The sequence below is a fragment of the Dromaius novaehollandiae genome, chromosome 4 (assembly GCF_036370855.1).
Source record: "Dromaius novaehollandiae isolate bDroNov1 chromosome 4, bDroNov1.hap1, whole genome shotgun sequence".
NCBI classification, from domain to species: domain Eukaryota; kingdom Metazoa; phylum Chordata; class Aves; order Casuariiformes; family Dromaiidae; genus Dromaius; species Dromaius novaehollandiae.
Window position 1 is genome coordinate 78,019,919 of NC_088101.1, and position 16,454 is coordinate 78,036,372.

At 36.9% G+C, this 16,454-nt stretch overlaps 1 protein-coding gene across 9 annotated transcripts in view; it reads right to left on the reverse strand.

The window, feature by feature from the left end:
• Positions 1-206: 206 nt before the first annotated feature.
• Positions 207-16,454, reverse strand: part of SH3BP2 (SH3 domain binding protein 2) — a 93,688-nt gene continuing 77,440 nt past the window's right edge. For 8 of the 9 annotated variants that reach the window (XM_064511512.1, XM_064511510.1, XM_064511507.1 and 5 more), the window contains 12 exons: positions 12,990-13,129; positions 11,757-11,859; positions 9,318-9,435; positions 8,678-8,748; positions 8,229-8,317; positions 6,443-6,508; positions 5,291-5,885; positions 4,081-4,189; positions 3,710-3,765; positions 3,197-3,278; positions 2,882-2,941; positions 207-2,595 (listed from right to left, as the gene is read on the reverse strand). In XM_064511512.1, coding sequence (XP_064367582.1) covers positions 2,458-2,595; positions 2,882-2,941; positions 3,197-3,278; positions 3,710-3,765; positions 4,081-4,189; positions 5,291-5,885; positions 6,443-6,508; positions 8,229-8,317; positions 8,678-8,748; positions 9,318-9,435; positions 11,757-11,859; positions 12,990-13,125 — 1,623 coding nt within the window. In that variant the 5' untranslated portion in view covers positions 13,126-13,129 and the 3' untranslated portion in view covers positions 207-2,457. The remainder of the gene's footprint in view (positions 2,596-2,881; positions 2,942-3,196; positions 3,279-3,709; positions 3,766-4,080; positions 4,190-5,290; positions 5,886-6,442; positions 6,509-8,228; positions 8,318-8,677; positions 8,749-9,317; positions 9,436-11,756; positions 11,860-12,989; positions 13,130-16,454) is intronic. The other variant, XM_026112774.2, reaches the window with a different exon arrangement.

Genomic DNA, 16,454 nt, shown 5'->3' on the forward strand with positions numbered 1-16,454 from the left:
AAACGAATGGAAAATGGGTAATTTCCACACCCAGTCATGGTTGTCCAGTGACTGGAATGTCAAATTTCTGAAAGTGTTGCCTACATGAAGATTTACTTCCTAACAGGGTTGACGATCACAGTCAGAAGAATCAAGTACTATCTGACACAACTACAAATAAAAGCATTAACACACACACTCATGAAGGTCAGTGAGACTGCACAAAGTTAGACGAACTGCCACTGAAAGTTTATCCACCTCAGAAATACATATATTTATATAAAAAAGGAAATTAACACAAAAATTTACAAATTTGCAAATTTTGTATTACACAGGTAAAGACAGTGTTATGTTTCATATGTTGGAATTAGATTACGTAAGTATTTTTACAGTTTAAAAATCTTAAGATTATATGGTTGCAAAACAAAAAATGCTATTACAATTCCGTATCTGAATAGGACCCCAAAGATAGTATATTGTAAGTATCATTGTCCTGACGCAATGATGTCAGTTATTTCCAGAAAGAGCAGAATTTACTCTGCAGACAGTAAATATAAATACTGTATGATGCCAGAACTTGCTCTGCCTAATACTTTGGCTCATTGGCTGAGCCTTCTTTACACAGCGACTCGTATCAGAGAAGTACTGAACCACAGGTATGCTCATTTAAAACAAAGGAATTAAGAACTATTAAAATATCTGATCTCCAACAGAATCTGAAATTTAAGTACTGCATATGCTTTAATTTTTGCTCACAAGACATTTTACAGGAGGAGCAGAGATCAAGTGACTGATACTGTGTGTGTCTTTCTCACAAAAGACAGGAAACAAGGCAAAAAATTCTGGTTCTATGTATGGCCTTAATATTACATCTCCTTATTAGGAGATATAATTAGATGTTTCATAAACAAAAAAAATATTCTGTAATGTCTTTGTTCGGGTTTTTAAAGTTGTGACCATTTAACTGTAATAAGATTAAAACTGATGTATAAACTTTGTAAAGGTAACAAAACAAATGAAGTTTATGGTATGGATTCACTCAAACTAGATAACCTCTACTCCTGTTTTAGGAATTACAGCAAAATTATTACAAGTCTTGTTAAACATTATTAGAGATAAAATCATTATTACAGTACTTCTGAATTAAGAAAAATGTTTAAAAGGTCATTAAAACAGATTTTACCTCTTTATGAAAATTCATGTATAGTGTAATTTCAACATAACCATTAAGTCCTTGGTTTTAGGATACTTGCCCCCAAAATATTTGGGAACAAAGCTTGAAAGCACCCTCCTAACGCGTATCATTAATGCTACAGTTTGTTCAGTACTAATAGTACCTTAACACCAGATTTTATTTTGCACGCAACTACAAACCAAGTAGCGATTTTAATAATGGAAGAATTATTAGCAATTTACAGAATAGGGCAATATACTTTGCCCTAGAACAGAACAGAATGGGATGAGCTGACAACCTGATCCAAGAGACTGACCAGAAAGTTTTATGGGCTATATTCATTAGTGATTGTAGCATCACACTTAGGGTTTTAGATTTCTTCTTTTTATGTATTTAATTTTAAACCTTTTATGATAGCAATGTGAGAGAGAACAGCTAATCAGAATTCAGGGTATCCGTGACTTCCCCCCACCCCCTCCCATTAAACTCATACACTCCTTTTTCTTTTCTCATACCCATTATAATATTAGTGGCACCTACCCATCCAGTTCTGAACTAGCAAATGGGGGTCCCATGACAGCCAAATTAATATTATCCATGCCTATCTGAAATACTCATCATTAAATAATATATGGGATGCCATACCCGTATCAGCTGGACAGTTCCCTGATAGCGATCACTGCAGACACTGGAATCAGAAGTTACATGTATGTATGGGATGGCTTTAAAAAAAGCCGCTTTTCTTGATCATCTTTACCTATAGTAAACCAAATTATTTGCATAAAAGTCTTCATTATTTACAAATCAACAATACAAGTAAAAAAAAAAAAAAAAAACCTCTCAGTTAAGCACCAGTACTGACTTAAGGCGCAATGCCTTCAAGTCAGAGTATTAGTATTCCCTGTCACAAGTGAATTCTGATGTACTTTTAGAAGTTTCCCTTTTCTGCACAGGTTATATCCATAACTTTTCTTTGTTCACATCCATCCTACGTGTTCCGAGAACATTAGTAATAGCAGCAGTTTTATAAAAGGTGCAGGTATCACAGACAGCTTTCACAGCATAATCCGTTCAGATCTTTTTAAAAGAAAGGGCCATAAAATCCACTGATCTGGATTGCAAAGTTTACCAAGAGTTCATTAAACACAGTCTATACACAACCCAAGTGAGAACAAATGGTTGAAACAGACTCAGTTTCCGTGTGCAAACAACAGGTATTCCAACAGTGGCAAACGTCCACACTTTAATTCACAGATAGCGGGCAGCCCATTTTTCCTCAGCATCAGTGAGTTACGCCAGCCACATCATCTTGGTTTAGAGTAACCATAAGGACACTGAAGAATTAGGCTGTCATGACTAGGTAAGACGTGAGTGCTGTAGTATTCAACCAAACTTCCCATGTTCAAAAACATGATCTCTGCATCCAGGTAAAACCTGCAATCCTGTTGTAGAACAAAAACATATGTAATCATTGGCAGTAATTTTTCCTACTCATGTTTTTAGAAAAAAAATTTCAGTCATCATCCCCCTTCAAACCAGCTACTGCTTTGCAAGCTATTCCCTCATGCAAGTGTAGAGTCCATAGTGAATTCAGGTATTTAATATTCCCACCTTCAGGATTTGACTGGATTTTGACTTTTAGTTTGATATACACACACACACACACACAGACACAGACACACACACACACACACACACACAAACTTCATATATAGTACAGCTACTAACCTTTTCAAAGATTCTGTAGTTTCTCACTTTTTCTGCAGATTCATCCCATACAACCAATACCTTGAAAAATAAAAATGCAACATAGTCAGTCTATGTTCATAAGCATTTGTAAGTCAATGTATTGTTAAGGAATTAGTTACAATCAGTTGACCAGCCTAAAAAATTTTCACTGGAGTTATGACAGCGATTGCCTCAGATTTCCTTGCTTTAAGGAAAGAGTCCGTAAGTATTTTACTACACATAAGATACAATACCTCTAAATCAAGATCATTAGTTGCCACAGTTTTTTTGGTAGATTGAACTATTGCAAGTTACCTTTCCAGCCTTAGTAGATGAGTTCCTGATACAGTATAATCCATTTTGTGGTTGTCCTCTTGGGCTATTAGCTTTAAATGCCCTAAAAATACAGCAGTTACATGTGTTAGCGTTTTCTGAATCAGATAGGATGCATACGTTCTTAAAATTCTTAAAACAATCTCTGTTCTGTCACAATAACTCATAGTATATCATATCTGATAGAATTTCACTGTTTTAGCACCTGAACCTGCAATGCAGTACTGAACATCTGGCTTTTCTGCCCATTTAGCATCCTGGCAGGACAACTTTTTCCAGATGGAGCAAAATCACTTTGCAAGTACTATGCATTCTCAACTGATACAGGAACACTGAACTACCTCCCCTAAAAAGCAATTTTCATATTAAAGGGATTAAAATACTAGCATTTTGTTTTCAAACACAAGCTATACCTCCTACAAAATGATTTTTCTGGGTTAGTACTCAGCAGCTTTTTGTAGGATTTTTAAGCAACTGTTTTAAAGTTATATCTACCTTTCAACTTCAAAGGATTCAGAAGTATTAAGAAATACTGAATTAGGCAGCTCAACCTGCAAGAAAATACAAACAAAAAATCACTACATGTAAGGGAAACTCAAAATGCTAGCAACTTGTTAAACAAATATGCTACAGCCATCGGTATCTGAATTTATTACTGGTGTATTAATATTTACTTTATGCTTATTTCTTCTGTAAGAATATTAAAATCCAAATTTGTCAAGGCATTCCTTAAAGCTGAAAATCATGCAGCACTATGTTTTCAGAAAGTTCCCTCTTCCTAAAAGGGGCACCTGAAAAGCCCCCCAAAGTATCCATAAATAAGAAGAATAATTGTCTTTGAGAACGGACCATCTGCTTGATCTTACTTTTTCATAGTCTTCATCAGAATCATCAGCAAGTTGGTTTGGCTTGGCAGGTAGTGCTGGTTTTTCAAATGAGAAGCTTCTGAAACTCTGCCCATCTGGTGGCGATCTCCTGGCAGAAACAGAACAAAAACTGAAGGACATGTCCTCAGGAAAGCAAAACAAATTACACAAAACACTGAAGGGATAATAAAAGTAGAACTGAAGAGCAAGTTTCAGTTTAGGGCTTATCCCAGAATAACAATAATTTAGATTGGAAGGGACCTCAGGAGGTTGGAAGGAGGCTGGGACCTCTTACTTAGTCCAACCTCATGTACAAGGCAGATCCCACTGGATCGGGTAGCTCAGGGCTATGTCCAGTCAAGTTCTGAATATCTCCAAGGACCAAGATTCCACAGCCTCTCTGAGGCAACTTGTGGTGTTTGACCACCCTCATGGTAAAAAGTTTTTCCTAGTATTTAGCTGTAATTTTACTGGTTGTGACTTGTCTGTTGCCTTTCATCCTATCACTGTGCACATCTGAAGAGTCTTGCTTTGTTTTCTTCATACCCTCCCATTAAGTAGTTGTAGACAGCAATAAGATCTCCCATTAGCCTTCCTTAAGGTTGGGCGAATCCAGTTCTCTCAGCCTCTCCTCACTTGTCATGTGCTGCAGCAGCCCAAACATCATGATGGCCTCCAACAGACTCATTTCAGTATATCAATGTCTTTCTTGTACTGTCTTTAACACGGTTAATTATTCATTCTTCAGAACTGCTAAGCAATGTGATGGATAAAAATATCTTTATCTGCCTCACCACTGTTGCTAGTCCCAAGTCCCTTACTTAAGGGGATCTTAATATAGAATGAAACACATTTCCTGTCTCCGTAGAAGGCTACAATTCTTTTTGCAGTTGACTTCAGTTCTGACAGAAAAGCTTCTTACTCACTGCAAAGGCTTTTAAGTCTTGGAGAGACACCCAAAAACAAGTGAACTACTGAACTTTGGTGTAATTCTTTTTTTTTGACTACTATTTCTTTTAGAACTATTTCAGAAGCTGAATTTGTTACAAAGTTTCCAAAAACCAAATGCTAAGGCAAAAAAGCCCAATGCAGTGGGGAAGAGAGGGATGGTGCAGAGAAGAAAAACTGTCATTGTAGATTTGATAAATAGTAGGTCTGTCATACAAATATGCAGTCGAAATCTGATGTGGAGTTGCAGTTTCATACTTACTGTAACTGGGGACATAAAGACTTCTCTGGTCTAGGCTTGACTCCTGGCACAGGGGGCTGGTGGCCTGGCACAGGGGGCTTTGGAAGTACTGGTGGTATGAACAGTCCAGGTTTACCATGTTCTCTTGGCACTTTGATGTCTACCGGCTTTTCGGTTAACTGTGACAGCTTGGGTTTACTGCTTGGTAGTGGAGGAGGAGTTCGTGGTGAAAGGTTTAAGTTCTTTAGCTTCTCGCATCCTTCTGGAGTAGTGAGAACTTGAGGGAGAGGCTCTGAGGGCAATGAGCATGATTCTTTGATACAGACAGGCTTCTTGAAAAGAGGTAGAGGGGGTACAGGAGGTGGCTGTTCACTTATTCTCCAGCTTGAGTGCTGATTCTTTAGATTAGATTCAGCTCGGCAATGTAACTGGGGTTCTCTCACGTTTAAAAGATCCTCTTGTTTGATATCAGGTAAGCCTCTTTTCGGAGGTGGTGGTGGTGGTACAGGCCCAACAGATTTGCAAACAAAGGAATGGGCCCTTGATTCTGAGAAGGCGGCTTTTCTGACATAAGGAACCGGCGGAGGCGGGTAGGCCGGGGGCAGGACCATGATGTCTACACAAAGAACACACCCAAAAAACATGGCACATTGAGGAGAAATAAGAATACACCAAGAAACAAGACTTCTAAATTTTTTAGTTTCTATGTGATTTAAGATAGTTCATTGGCATTTGTTCTGATAGTACCTAAAATGATGGGTAAATATTTAACTTTCAACACAATCCTGAATGTTGTAAGTAGTAAAATCCTGCAGCCTTTATTCAGGTGTGGCTTATGTTGACTTTGCAAAGAATTTTTTCTTTGTTAAAAATAAAGAGACTACATTAAAAGCATTATCCCTCCTCCTGGCTGATGACTAGATACAGGTCCTTCTAGGGCAGGAAATCTTCCACAAAACATGCCCTTCAAGGCATGTAACACTTCCTGTAAATTTTTACTGCTATTACTAGGGACTAAATACCTCTCAAGATTAGACACCTGTGCATTACTTAATTATTTTAACCACCTGCAAAGCTTTAGACATGGCTAAGCCAGAAGAATGATTTGGCATTCTACATGAAGATGACCTCCATTGGTGGCCTTTTGGGGGGGGAATAAAAGAAATCACATACCATCTTTCCCTAGGTCAGGAGTATCTGGTTGCAAGTAGGATTCGTCTTCTTCCTCCTGGTCATAATCTGCAGATAAAAATAAACATGTCAAACTCTGATAGGTATTTCTGGGACCATGAAAGAATGTGAAATATTTACTGCTTTTTAATAAAAAAATATTTTTTAGACACAACTACACACGGAGACATTGGCAGACAATTTGGAAAAAGAAAAACCCTAATACTGAAACATTTATGATTTTGCAGTATAGAATCCTAAGCAACCTTAGTGATTTACAAAACAATTAATTCCTTTGCCTTGCTCTGGCAACAGAAAAAAGCATCACAACAAATGGTTCTAATGGTTTTGATGTTGCCTTTAAGTGTAAGTCAGAATAATCAAGAAAAGATTATGCTGCTTCCAGGCAGTAATTTTTCATCATTGACTATGTTAGGAGCTTCAAGGACAATATGTAGCATTTCCCCATGGAAATCCATTAAAAAATGTAATAAAAATCAGAAAGTTGCTCTTATTTTCCTAATTTAAACATTTAAACTCCTTCTAAACTTCTTCAGATGCAATTCACGTGGTAAATAACCATTCCACCCCTACACACAGGGGTCCGAAACCACAACCCTAGACAAAGTGCTGCTGAATCTGTTTTCTTCTGCCTTGCAACAATTGAACCGGACTTCCTCAAAAGCCTCACTCCCCCCTTTTTTGTCCTAGTTAGGAAAAATAGTCAGGAATTTCCTCTCAGGAAATGAGAGTACTTGTTCCAATCAACCCTACCCCTAGAAATCTGACAGGGTGGATGGGAAAATGTCTAGTAAGGGGACTACATTGAACCTCGGGGCAAGGCTTCTCATGTTGGATTTTACTAATGTGTTTCTTGACTAGGAAGTCAGCTGCTAAAGTGTGTTGTGAATACCTGTCTGACAGGCTTTCTGTAATGTCCTCACTTCTAATTAAAAAAATTAATACACTCCGCCAGAACTGTTTATTGTGAAGCAACTACAGCAAAGAACAGATGTCAAGCATTGAATAAAAGAGAAACCATGCTCAGAATGAGTGTCTGGGAGCCTTAGTTAAAAAGTTACTCAGTTTGAAAGTCACTGAAGAACGTTACCCTATGTGTTTCTCGTAGGCCAGTCTCCCACGCCTAATATGAGACCTTACAGAACTAGGAGGACAATCAATCCTGTTTCATACTGAACAGCCGACGGACACAGATGCAACAACATCCCAGTGTGAGTGACAGCTCGTTTTGCAGGACAGGTGAATTAACTTCACAGGCTATACTAGTAGTAACTAGTTCCATAGTGTTTCACTGTATTGTCTAAGTTTTCAGAATACACTTTTAAATGACTAATACTTTAAGTGGCTTTTACTGAAATAAAGCAGCTTAATTGTCTTATTATCAAATTTAATAAAGACCACTTTGTATTTCCACACTATGACATACGGACATACTCAGATGTTTGACCTTTTTGCTAAATCTACAACTTCCAACATGCAGCCTTAGTAAGTATTACTACTGTGTCAAACACCTCCTAGAAAGGTCTGAATCACTTCAGTTACCATTTCTTTTTAGTAGTGGTTTATGGTACAGAATATTTGTTTCTGATTCTAAATTACGACAATTCTACATCCCTTTAACAATATGAATTTACAGTTCTCGGTTGCAAACTGGATCAGACATAATCAAACCTATTTAAGCTATGTGAGTAGTTCCTGTAGAATTGGGGTGGGCAGGGAGAGGGGATTAAAAAAAAAATCTTAATTTATAACTGTCTACAACTGTTACCTTCATTATCTGCTGAGTGGTGAGAATACTTGATATCAATGGGACGTTCTACTGAGCCATAGAAACTGTCTGCATCAGAACCAGAATCACTGCAAAAGAAAGAGTCCATTTTGCATCACTATGATAATGGTCTTGGAACACTAGCGATTCCTACTTCTGCACTGGAAAGGAATGCTGGAAAAGCAAAAGCAATCATTCATATTTCACAATTAGTAGCCATATAGTTTGCTGTCATTTTAAAGTTTGTGTTTGTTTTACACCGAGTTGACATTTTAAATTCTCATAATAAGAAGATTTATTTCTGTCATTATATCCTTTAAAATATGTATTAGGAAGGCTTTCCATTCTTGGGGCTTATTGAACCTGTTAGTACATTACTTGTAGTGCTGCTTTTGGCTCTTCGCAGCTCTCAGAAAGGAGAAAAGCAAATAAGGATTAAGAGTTCATACCTGAATTCTGTTATTGTTTCTTTCTTCTCATGGTAGTGATCTATTTCCCTCCTCAGAGATAGCATCCAGTTCTTAAAAACAAACAAACAATATTTACATTGTTAAACAAACACACACTATTTGTTCTCTGTAAAGCTAGAGTAGCTACACCTAGGAACCTACATCGAAATAATATTTATGGTAACTTTACAGAAGTATCAAGAGGATTTATTAGTGAAAATGTTTTGACTATCTAAAAATCCTAGAAGAATGTATTAAAACATTAAAATTCCAATTTATGAATTTCAAGCTGTTATTTCTAAAACTAGGTATTTGTTCATAGTCTATTTATGGGTCAGAGATTTCCCACTTTATCAAAGATTTAACATGCAAATATTCATTGCTTGGCTAAAAATAAAACCAGGAGTATGAAAAAGCCATGACATCTACTATGTTACTTTTAGCCATTCCCTAAATCACAATTTGGACTCGCACTAAGATAATGTTTAGAACTTCAGGTGTGATTTTCAGAGAAGCCCAAAAAACTAGTCACACAAATTTCAGTGGCAGCTGAGCATCCAGTTCATTTAGATTTCAGGCAAGTCCAAGATTCACTTTCTTCTTCCTTTGCAATATAGTTTTCCTTGACACATAAAGATACCTTTCTTTCATCTTCAGAAGAAGCAGAAAAAAACCACGTCCTGTGCTTCTTGCTAATGTGAACTAACTTGAAAGGAAACACATTGCTTGATGTTGTCTCTTCAGCTGCCCGCATAACCCTGAGAAACAGAACAACCAATATATAAAAAGCCTGATCTATAAAGTTAATTCTATTGTGCAAGTCACAAAGCTGACAGAAAGCGGTTTTATCAGCCAATTTTGCCCTACTAAAAACAACCCCAAAACCCAGGAAAACATCACCAGAATATCCATACATGCTTTTGTAGCACTTCTGCCATTAGAGTGGCAGAAGGGCCAATGCAAAAATGCTGACAGGAGAAAAAGCACTAGTTGAACCACCACCCAGACTTTATATATAGATATGTGAACTTAAGCCTGTTCAGTAAATAATTTTAATGAATTGTGTTAATTCGTAAGCTTTACACTACAGTAGGAAGCATTTAGGCACCCTGTAATCCTTATTTCAGAGGGGCACAGAGGAGAAATCAAAACACAGGTTTTCCATGAACATAAAAGGAGAGCTAATATTAAAAGTCAGCTTATTTTTTTCCACTTTTTTCCTTATAAATGCTATCTTGCAGAATTTTCTCATTTGAGAATCCTCTGGGGAAAAAAATAAAAGGAAAGAAACGTATCTAACACAGTCTGGGAAAGCAACTGTGTGCAAGATAGCATTTATAAGGAAAAAAAGTGGAAAAAATTACTGAGGCTTTCTTTGCTGTTGGTCCTAAACTTTTAACTTGCCTATTTCCCCATATAATGCAGTATTTCCATGACTCACTAATATTTAGGGAAGTTGGTTTGTAAACCTAGAAGAAAGATCATCAAAACCATTTGACTTTTGATTAGGTACTTAATCAGGATGATTGGGAGTGGGGGGGGGAAGAGACAATCTAGTCAATAACCCAACAGCTGCCACAATATGAACTGCAAAATGTTTTTATAACTAGATATCACATCTTTTTAGAACCCCAGTCCTAATTTTAAACTGCAGGTTGAAGTTTGCTGCATCTGTTCAGCCCTGAACAAAGCTGGAAAAGGAACTGCAAGTTGCCTTACTAATTTAAGAATAATAAGGATGTTAATGTAGGAAATACCCATGGTACTGCAGGGAGGGTACTAATGATTCAATAGGTATCCCTACTTGTTCTGAGTCACTAGTGAACTCAGCACTCTCTCACCTTCTACCCACTCTTAACACATAAAAGCTATTGAATGAAAGGCACAAAATAAAAGTTCACTGAAGATTTAGAGAGACCGTCTCCAACAACCTTATGCAACCACCCAGTCTACCAAATGAGTTTCTTTCATTTCAGACTCTATTTCAATAATGCTTATGTCTGTGCATAACACTAAGCATGACCTGCCCCCAGTTCTAGCTAAGGTTTGTACAGCTCGCTATAATACAGACATGTACAAGCAATGAGACAGTCCCCAGCATTTACAAATCCTATAGCATTTTTCATACTAACCTGAATATAGAAGCCAGCATCATAGCCAAGTTACAGTGAGGGCTGCTTATATAAATTCATTTTGAATTTTTAATTAGCTACAATGTTTTCTACTACATTCCCATGAAATGTGCTATTGTTGTGGTCAGTTAAAAAGCTCTCACATTTTAATAAAAACATTCCCTTACCTGAAAAGTCTGAGAAACTATGCAGTACAAGAATGACACACATGTATACAAATACAATAAAATTCCATTGGTTAGGACCAATAATGTGATATTCTCTACATTTGGTATCTGATTAGTTCTCTCTTAACATCAAATTACAATAGTATTTTTCTAAATTTACTTTGGCGTTCTATTAGTAGGACCTGTATGTATGCTGTACTCAATCAGATTCTGATAGTAATGGCTAACTTGCAGTTCATGTATTTTTGTCTTCAACTTAAAAAGCAAGTATTAAAATAACATGTAGTTATTTATAATTTTATATATATATAAATATGTATATTTATAACATGTAGTGAAATGAGTCATACATTTTGCACATTTTCTCCTTTATCACTCCTGTAGTCGATTTAGTTTTGACACTGACTAGTATTACTGAATGAGTAACTCCATAAACATTCCTTTTTCTAATGGTCACTGAAATCACTAGAATCAAAGATCATGTCTGAAATAATCCACATCTATCTGTGTGTGCAAAGTCTGCATTAAATCAGGAGCAAAAGTAAACCCACTGCAATTTTAACAGCTTTACTGGAAAAGTTACAAAAGATGAAGGGCATACTTTTGCAAAGCACAGGAAACATCGTATATACAATTTGAAAGGAATATATCTCTTGGAATTTGAGATGAGTGCCTAACACCAACAGCTGTAGTTCAATTTAACCCTGTTTGAAAGGAAAACCACAGCCCCCTTATTAAGTAAAAGGAGCTTGGGTATTAAATAAGCTCTATGGCACTCACCTGTTATAACCATTTAAAGAAAATGCACCCTGTGGAGATGCAGATGTGCTACTCTTAAAGTAGTAAATACACCCCTCATGAATAATCACAAATCTCAAAGGCCCTGAAAAAGATTAAAAAAAGAAAAGTGAGCAAAAAATAAATCCAATGCAAGCACATTTCTAAATTCTTAAAAACAACAATTCTGCCAAAGTTAAGAGGATCTAATTAATTTATCAGTCACTGCAAAATGGCATATACTAGTTGAGTGACAGCTGACTGATGACGATTCATTAATCGTGTAGTAAAGCAGTCCATTCACAGGCTTTTAGTATTGAGGGTAGCATTTGCTTTCTGCATTTGAGAGGCAGCTGATCTGACAACTGCAAAAGGGACATAAGAGAATGCAGGTCTGACCTTCATCTATGTTCTTTTACCAGAATAAGCTAAGCTGAGTGCACCCTGAAACAAGATGAAAGGAATGCAGCCACAGGCTAAAAAATTACGTATTTGTGTTCACCGCAAAACCATTACAGTATTTTCCTCTCTTCCTTCATCTCAGGTACATAAAGCTGGCAATAAAACAGTGTTTTCTTTTCTAAACAGTCAAGTGCCAACACTCTTTCTTCCTTTGATAAAGGCAGTAATAGTAATCTTTGTTCTTAATTGTATAGTTTCATTGTAAACAGGTATAGCAAATGAAGAGAATATAAATAAACCTAAAGCCTTAAATTTCTTCTTGTAAATGGATTCTGATTCCAGAAGCAATTACTGTTATTAAATACAGCCTAATCTTGGCAATAAGAAAATTTCCATTTCACAGAGAGCAGGAGATGGGGATATTTTTTCAGTACAACAGATGCATTCCAGCTGGAGAGAAAGCTGAGTACTAATTTCTTTCAGAAAACATATTTGAAATTGATACATCTCTACTCCTGAAAATCTTACTTTTGAAGGTCTTGACAAGAGATTTAACTGAACACAAGAAAATGGTCTTGACAAGAGATTTAACTGAACACAAGAAAATGAACCACAACACTTTCATTGAAGATTTAGTTCCAGAACAATTAAAACAAATCTGTCAGCATCGGTATTTTATATGTATATTCCAGTAAAATTTCAGTCCAATACAGACAAAGTAAGTGAAAGAAGGGCTTTATTAAAGAGCTTGCTAACACGAAATATGTTTATGGCCCCAAAGGCAAGCATTTAAAACAATGACATTTAATTTAGTTAATACCTTATTCAACTTACACTTCAAGATCTGCAGCTGAGTGCCTCCTTTTTTATGAAGATACCCTGATTTGGTCACTCCTCCAGGCATTGTCAAAAGATTTTGTGCTCCAATTGCCTTCATTGGGACTGGCCAGACCTGCTCCTCTGAGGCCATCGTTCTGCAATTTAGAGTAATTAAAAAGCTGTTTAAAACTTATATTTTGCTTTAAGAAATGAGTATGGAGAAACACAGTTTGTTTCCTTGAACATGTTTTCCAAACAACTAACACGGTTCAGCAATCAAGTATGTAGCACAGACGGGTGTTCATAGATTCCAGGAAGTTTGCAATGTATAAAAAACCATGGTGCAGAAAGTCCCAATTTATTTTTATACAGTTCATAAGAGTGATTGACAGATGTCGAAACAACGGGAGAATGCTTAGTAAATGCAACTTAAATAAATTAAAAACATGGCCCAGATCTTAACACTGTGAGGCTTATCAGACAACTGATGAGAAAGAAAATCAGTTTCTTCTCCAAAGCTGTATGTCAGACAAGTACACAAAACTTAATTTTCTGTATAAGGGAATCAATACTTGGATTTAAGCAACTGGAATATCCACCAATACTTAGTGCTTATATTTACATGTTCTACTCTAAATGAAAGCATGTAGTATATAACCCTATATTGGATGTCATATGTGACACAGCATGCAGTGCAATTCAAATTAATCTCAGACTGCTGCAGGTTGTGACTTAATTTATATATAAATTATTAATAGCATGCTGCACTAAGCATCTTTGTAATTACCGCTCTTTCTGCTATTATCTTACACATGAATTTTATCTGTCTGATATATCTCTAAGAGACCCTTCTTTCTTCAACTGGCAACTGAAGTATTTAGAACTGTATAGTCCTACTGTATAATACAGAAAAGAAAAAAACGTATGAACTGAATAGAAAGTTTGACCTCCACATGCAGTGGTCTACTATCCTCAGGCTTAGGGTTAGAGACCTCTGCCAGAAAGAGGCAGCCTAATAAAGTTCATCTGCAAATAAAACCATTTAAGTAGTTTCTGATAAAGAAATGATGGTTTAGAATCTTGCAGAAGTCAAAGCGAGGGAAATAGAGTGTTCGTCAGCTGGTTGCTGACACCAAACCACACTGCAGTACTGTTAAGAGTGATTTCCTTGAAATTATGAATGCAAAAGAAAGTACTGGATGAAGTTTTTTTCTTTTAAGAACAGACACATCAACATTCAAACATTTGAAATTAATTTGATTAAGTGATTTCAGTCCATTTCTAGTTACATTCATGGAAAAAAAAAAAGAGTAAAAGTGGAACCTTTTTATTCAGCCAAAAACACTCTGATCTCAGTTATATTGCTCTAACTCTAGCATTAGTCTCAATGCCACCAAACAGCTTCAAGCTCAGTATGGGTCTTCAAATCCTGTCTGCTTATTCAACAAAGAACAGACCAAGAGGACTTAAGCACCGGGTCCTTAGAACGAAACTATAATCCCAGTGTTATGTACTTTAGTCAAATACATATCAGAAAAGGGAGAGTTAAATGTCTCAGAGCAGTTATCCAAAATAACCAACAAGCTGAAATTTCTACCAAGCCAATGACAAACACTGGGCAACAGGGGTATCCCTGATAATCCAATGAAACCTCCCTAGGTAAATACTGAAAACAAGTATTTGATTAAGTCAGGGTGGCCTTCTATGTGGGAATAGAGTAGTTAGACTATTCACTAAAATGCTCCTGGATGGGGCACCTTCTTCTTCTCCCAGAAAAGTCAGAACATCCTGGGGGTGGCGGGTGTAGAAGCAGAGGAGCAAGCAGGTAAGGAATCCAGCTCTACAGTGTGATGACTATGATTTAACTAAGGAGGAAGAATGGCAGAGTATCAGGTTCCTATTCCTCTATTCATGATCATTTCTTACTTTCAACTTCCTACTACAAAATAGTCGTAATAACAGAAACCGAATCTCAGAAACTCCCCAACCTAGCCAACTGAATAAACGGATGTGTGGCTGAACTCAGTCAAGTATGTATTACATAAGCTTAAAAAAAACACCTAATACACAAGGCTTTTTGATGGATTTACAGGCTGCTGTGCCTACTTTCTGGATCTCGCTGTGGCTTATACCACTCCCAATATCTGCAGACTCCTCAAGCACTTTCAGGTCAAAATTGAAGACACACTGGGAAGGACTTCAGCATTCTGGATGAAAATGTTTGAATTAGGCTTTTAAAATCCATCTAAGCACTTTTAATCTGGTCCCAAACAGATTTTCACTCTTCTTGACAGTGCAAAACAACCCTGGAAGAACACTAGATGCTATTTTGCATCACGTTACAGCGACAAAGCTATCAAAACAATCTAACTGCAGGATTGTTATTGCAGGGGTTGGGGGGGGGGCGGGAAGTAGGTGCTCTTATTGATTTTTCCAGACTTAGAATCCATGCTATGGCTGCATTTAGCTCCCTGAAGTACTTCCTTCCACTCCTGATATTCCTTTCCTTGTTTTTGAAATCCATTACATGAAGAACAGATGGTTACTATCAGTATACTCAATAGCAAGTGACTAAAGTCACTGCAGAGCCTGTTAGCTCTATGATCATTAAGAATGGAAAGATATTTCCAAGTTGTGATTTTTATGTAGTTACAGTCTTGCACTACATTGAGTTAATTGCATTTACACTGTGTTAACAATGAAGTTAATAGAAAGGGTCCACCAAGTGCAATCAGGGACAAGCCATGCTCACTTGCTGATGCCTGTCCTGTTACAAACTACAATGCAACAACACTTGTGCTTTGTTTTGTGCTAGTTTCTAGCACACATGCTCCTTCCCACTCTTGTTACCAAGGAAATAGATGCATATTTTTAGACTAAATTTTCATCAAGTCCCAAAACCATTAAAAGTGACTACTAAACCAAACCTCCTTCCCCACTGAAACGGCGCTGTGCTGGACCTCTGAGCCAGAGGAGAAATACAGCGGTCAAAGGCCTTTTATTACCCTGTTTCTCATATGATCCCTGTGACCGTTTGAAGGAGATCGTAGGCTTTTGAGTATAGTAGGCGAAACAGTGGAACAGCACTTTATAGGATTTGCTTCATCATTCAACAGTTTTTTGACAGACAGAAGAGCGCAAGTTATGCTGCTCTCCAGCATGCTACAGCACTTATGCAAGTACTATTGTACCTACTTCATACATGCAAATGGATCTGTCAGACTGAAAACCAAAACACTTGGCAATGCACAGTTAGTACATCAAGTCAGTTCAAGTCTGTCTATCATTTGAATATACCTTTCTTAACCACTATCAAAATAAACTGCTCTTCATTTTAGGTAAAAATAGAGCATCTGTATCATGAAACTCACAACAGCATGAAGAAAGGTGAACTTACGCACTTCATGGTGTACCCTTGATAATGCCATGCTGATTTAGAAGTTTTTTCTGAATCGTAACAGCACTCATTAAACCCAAACC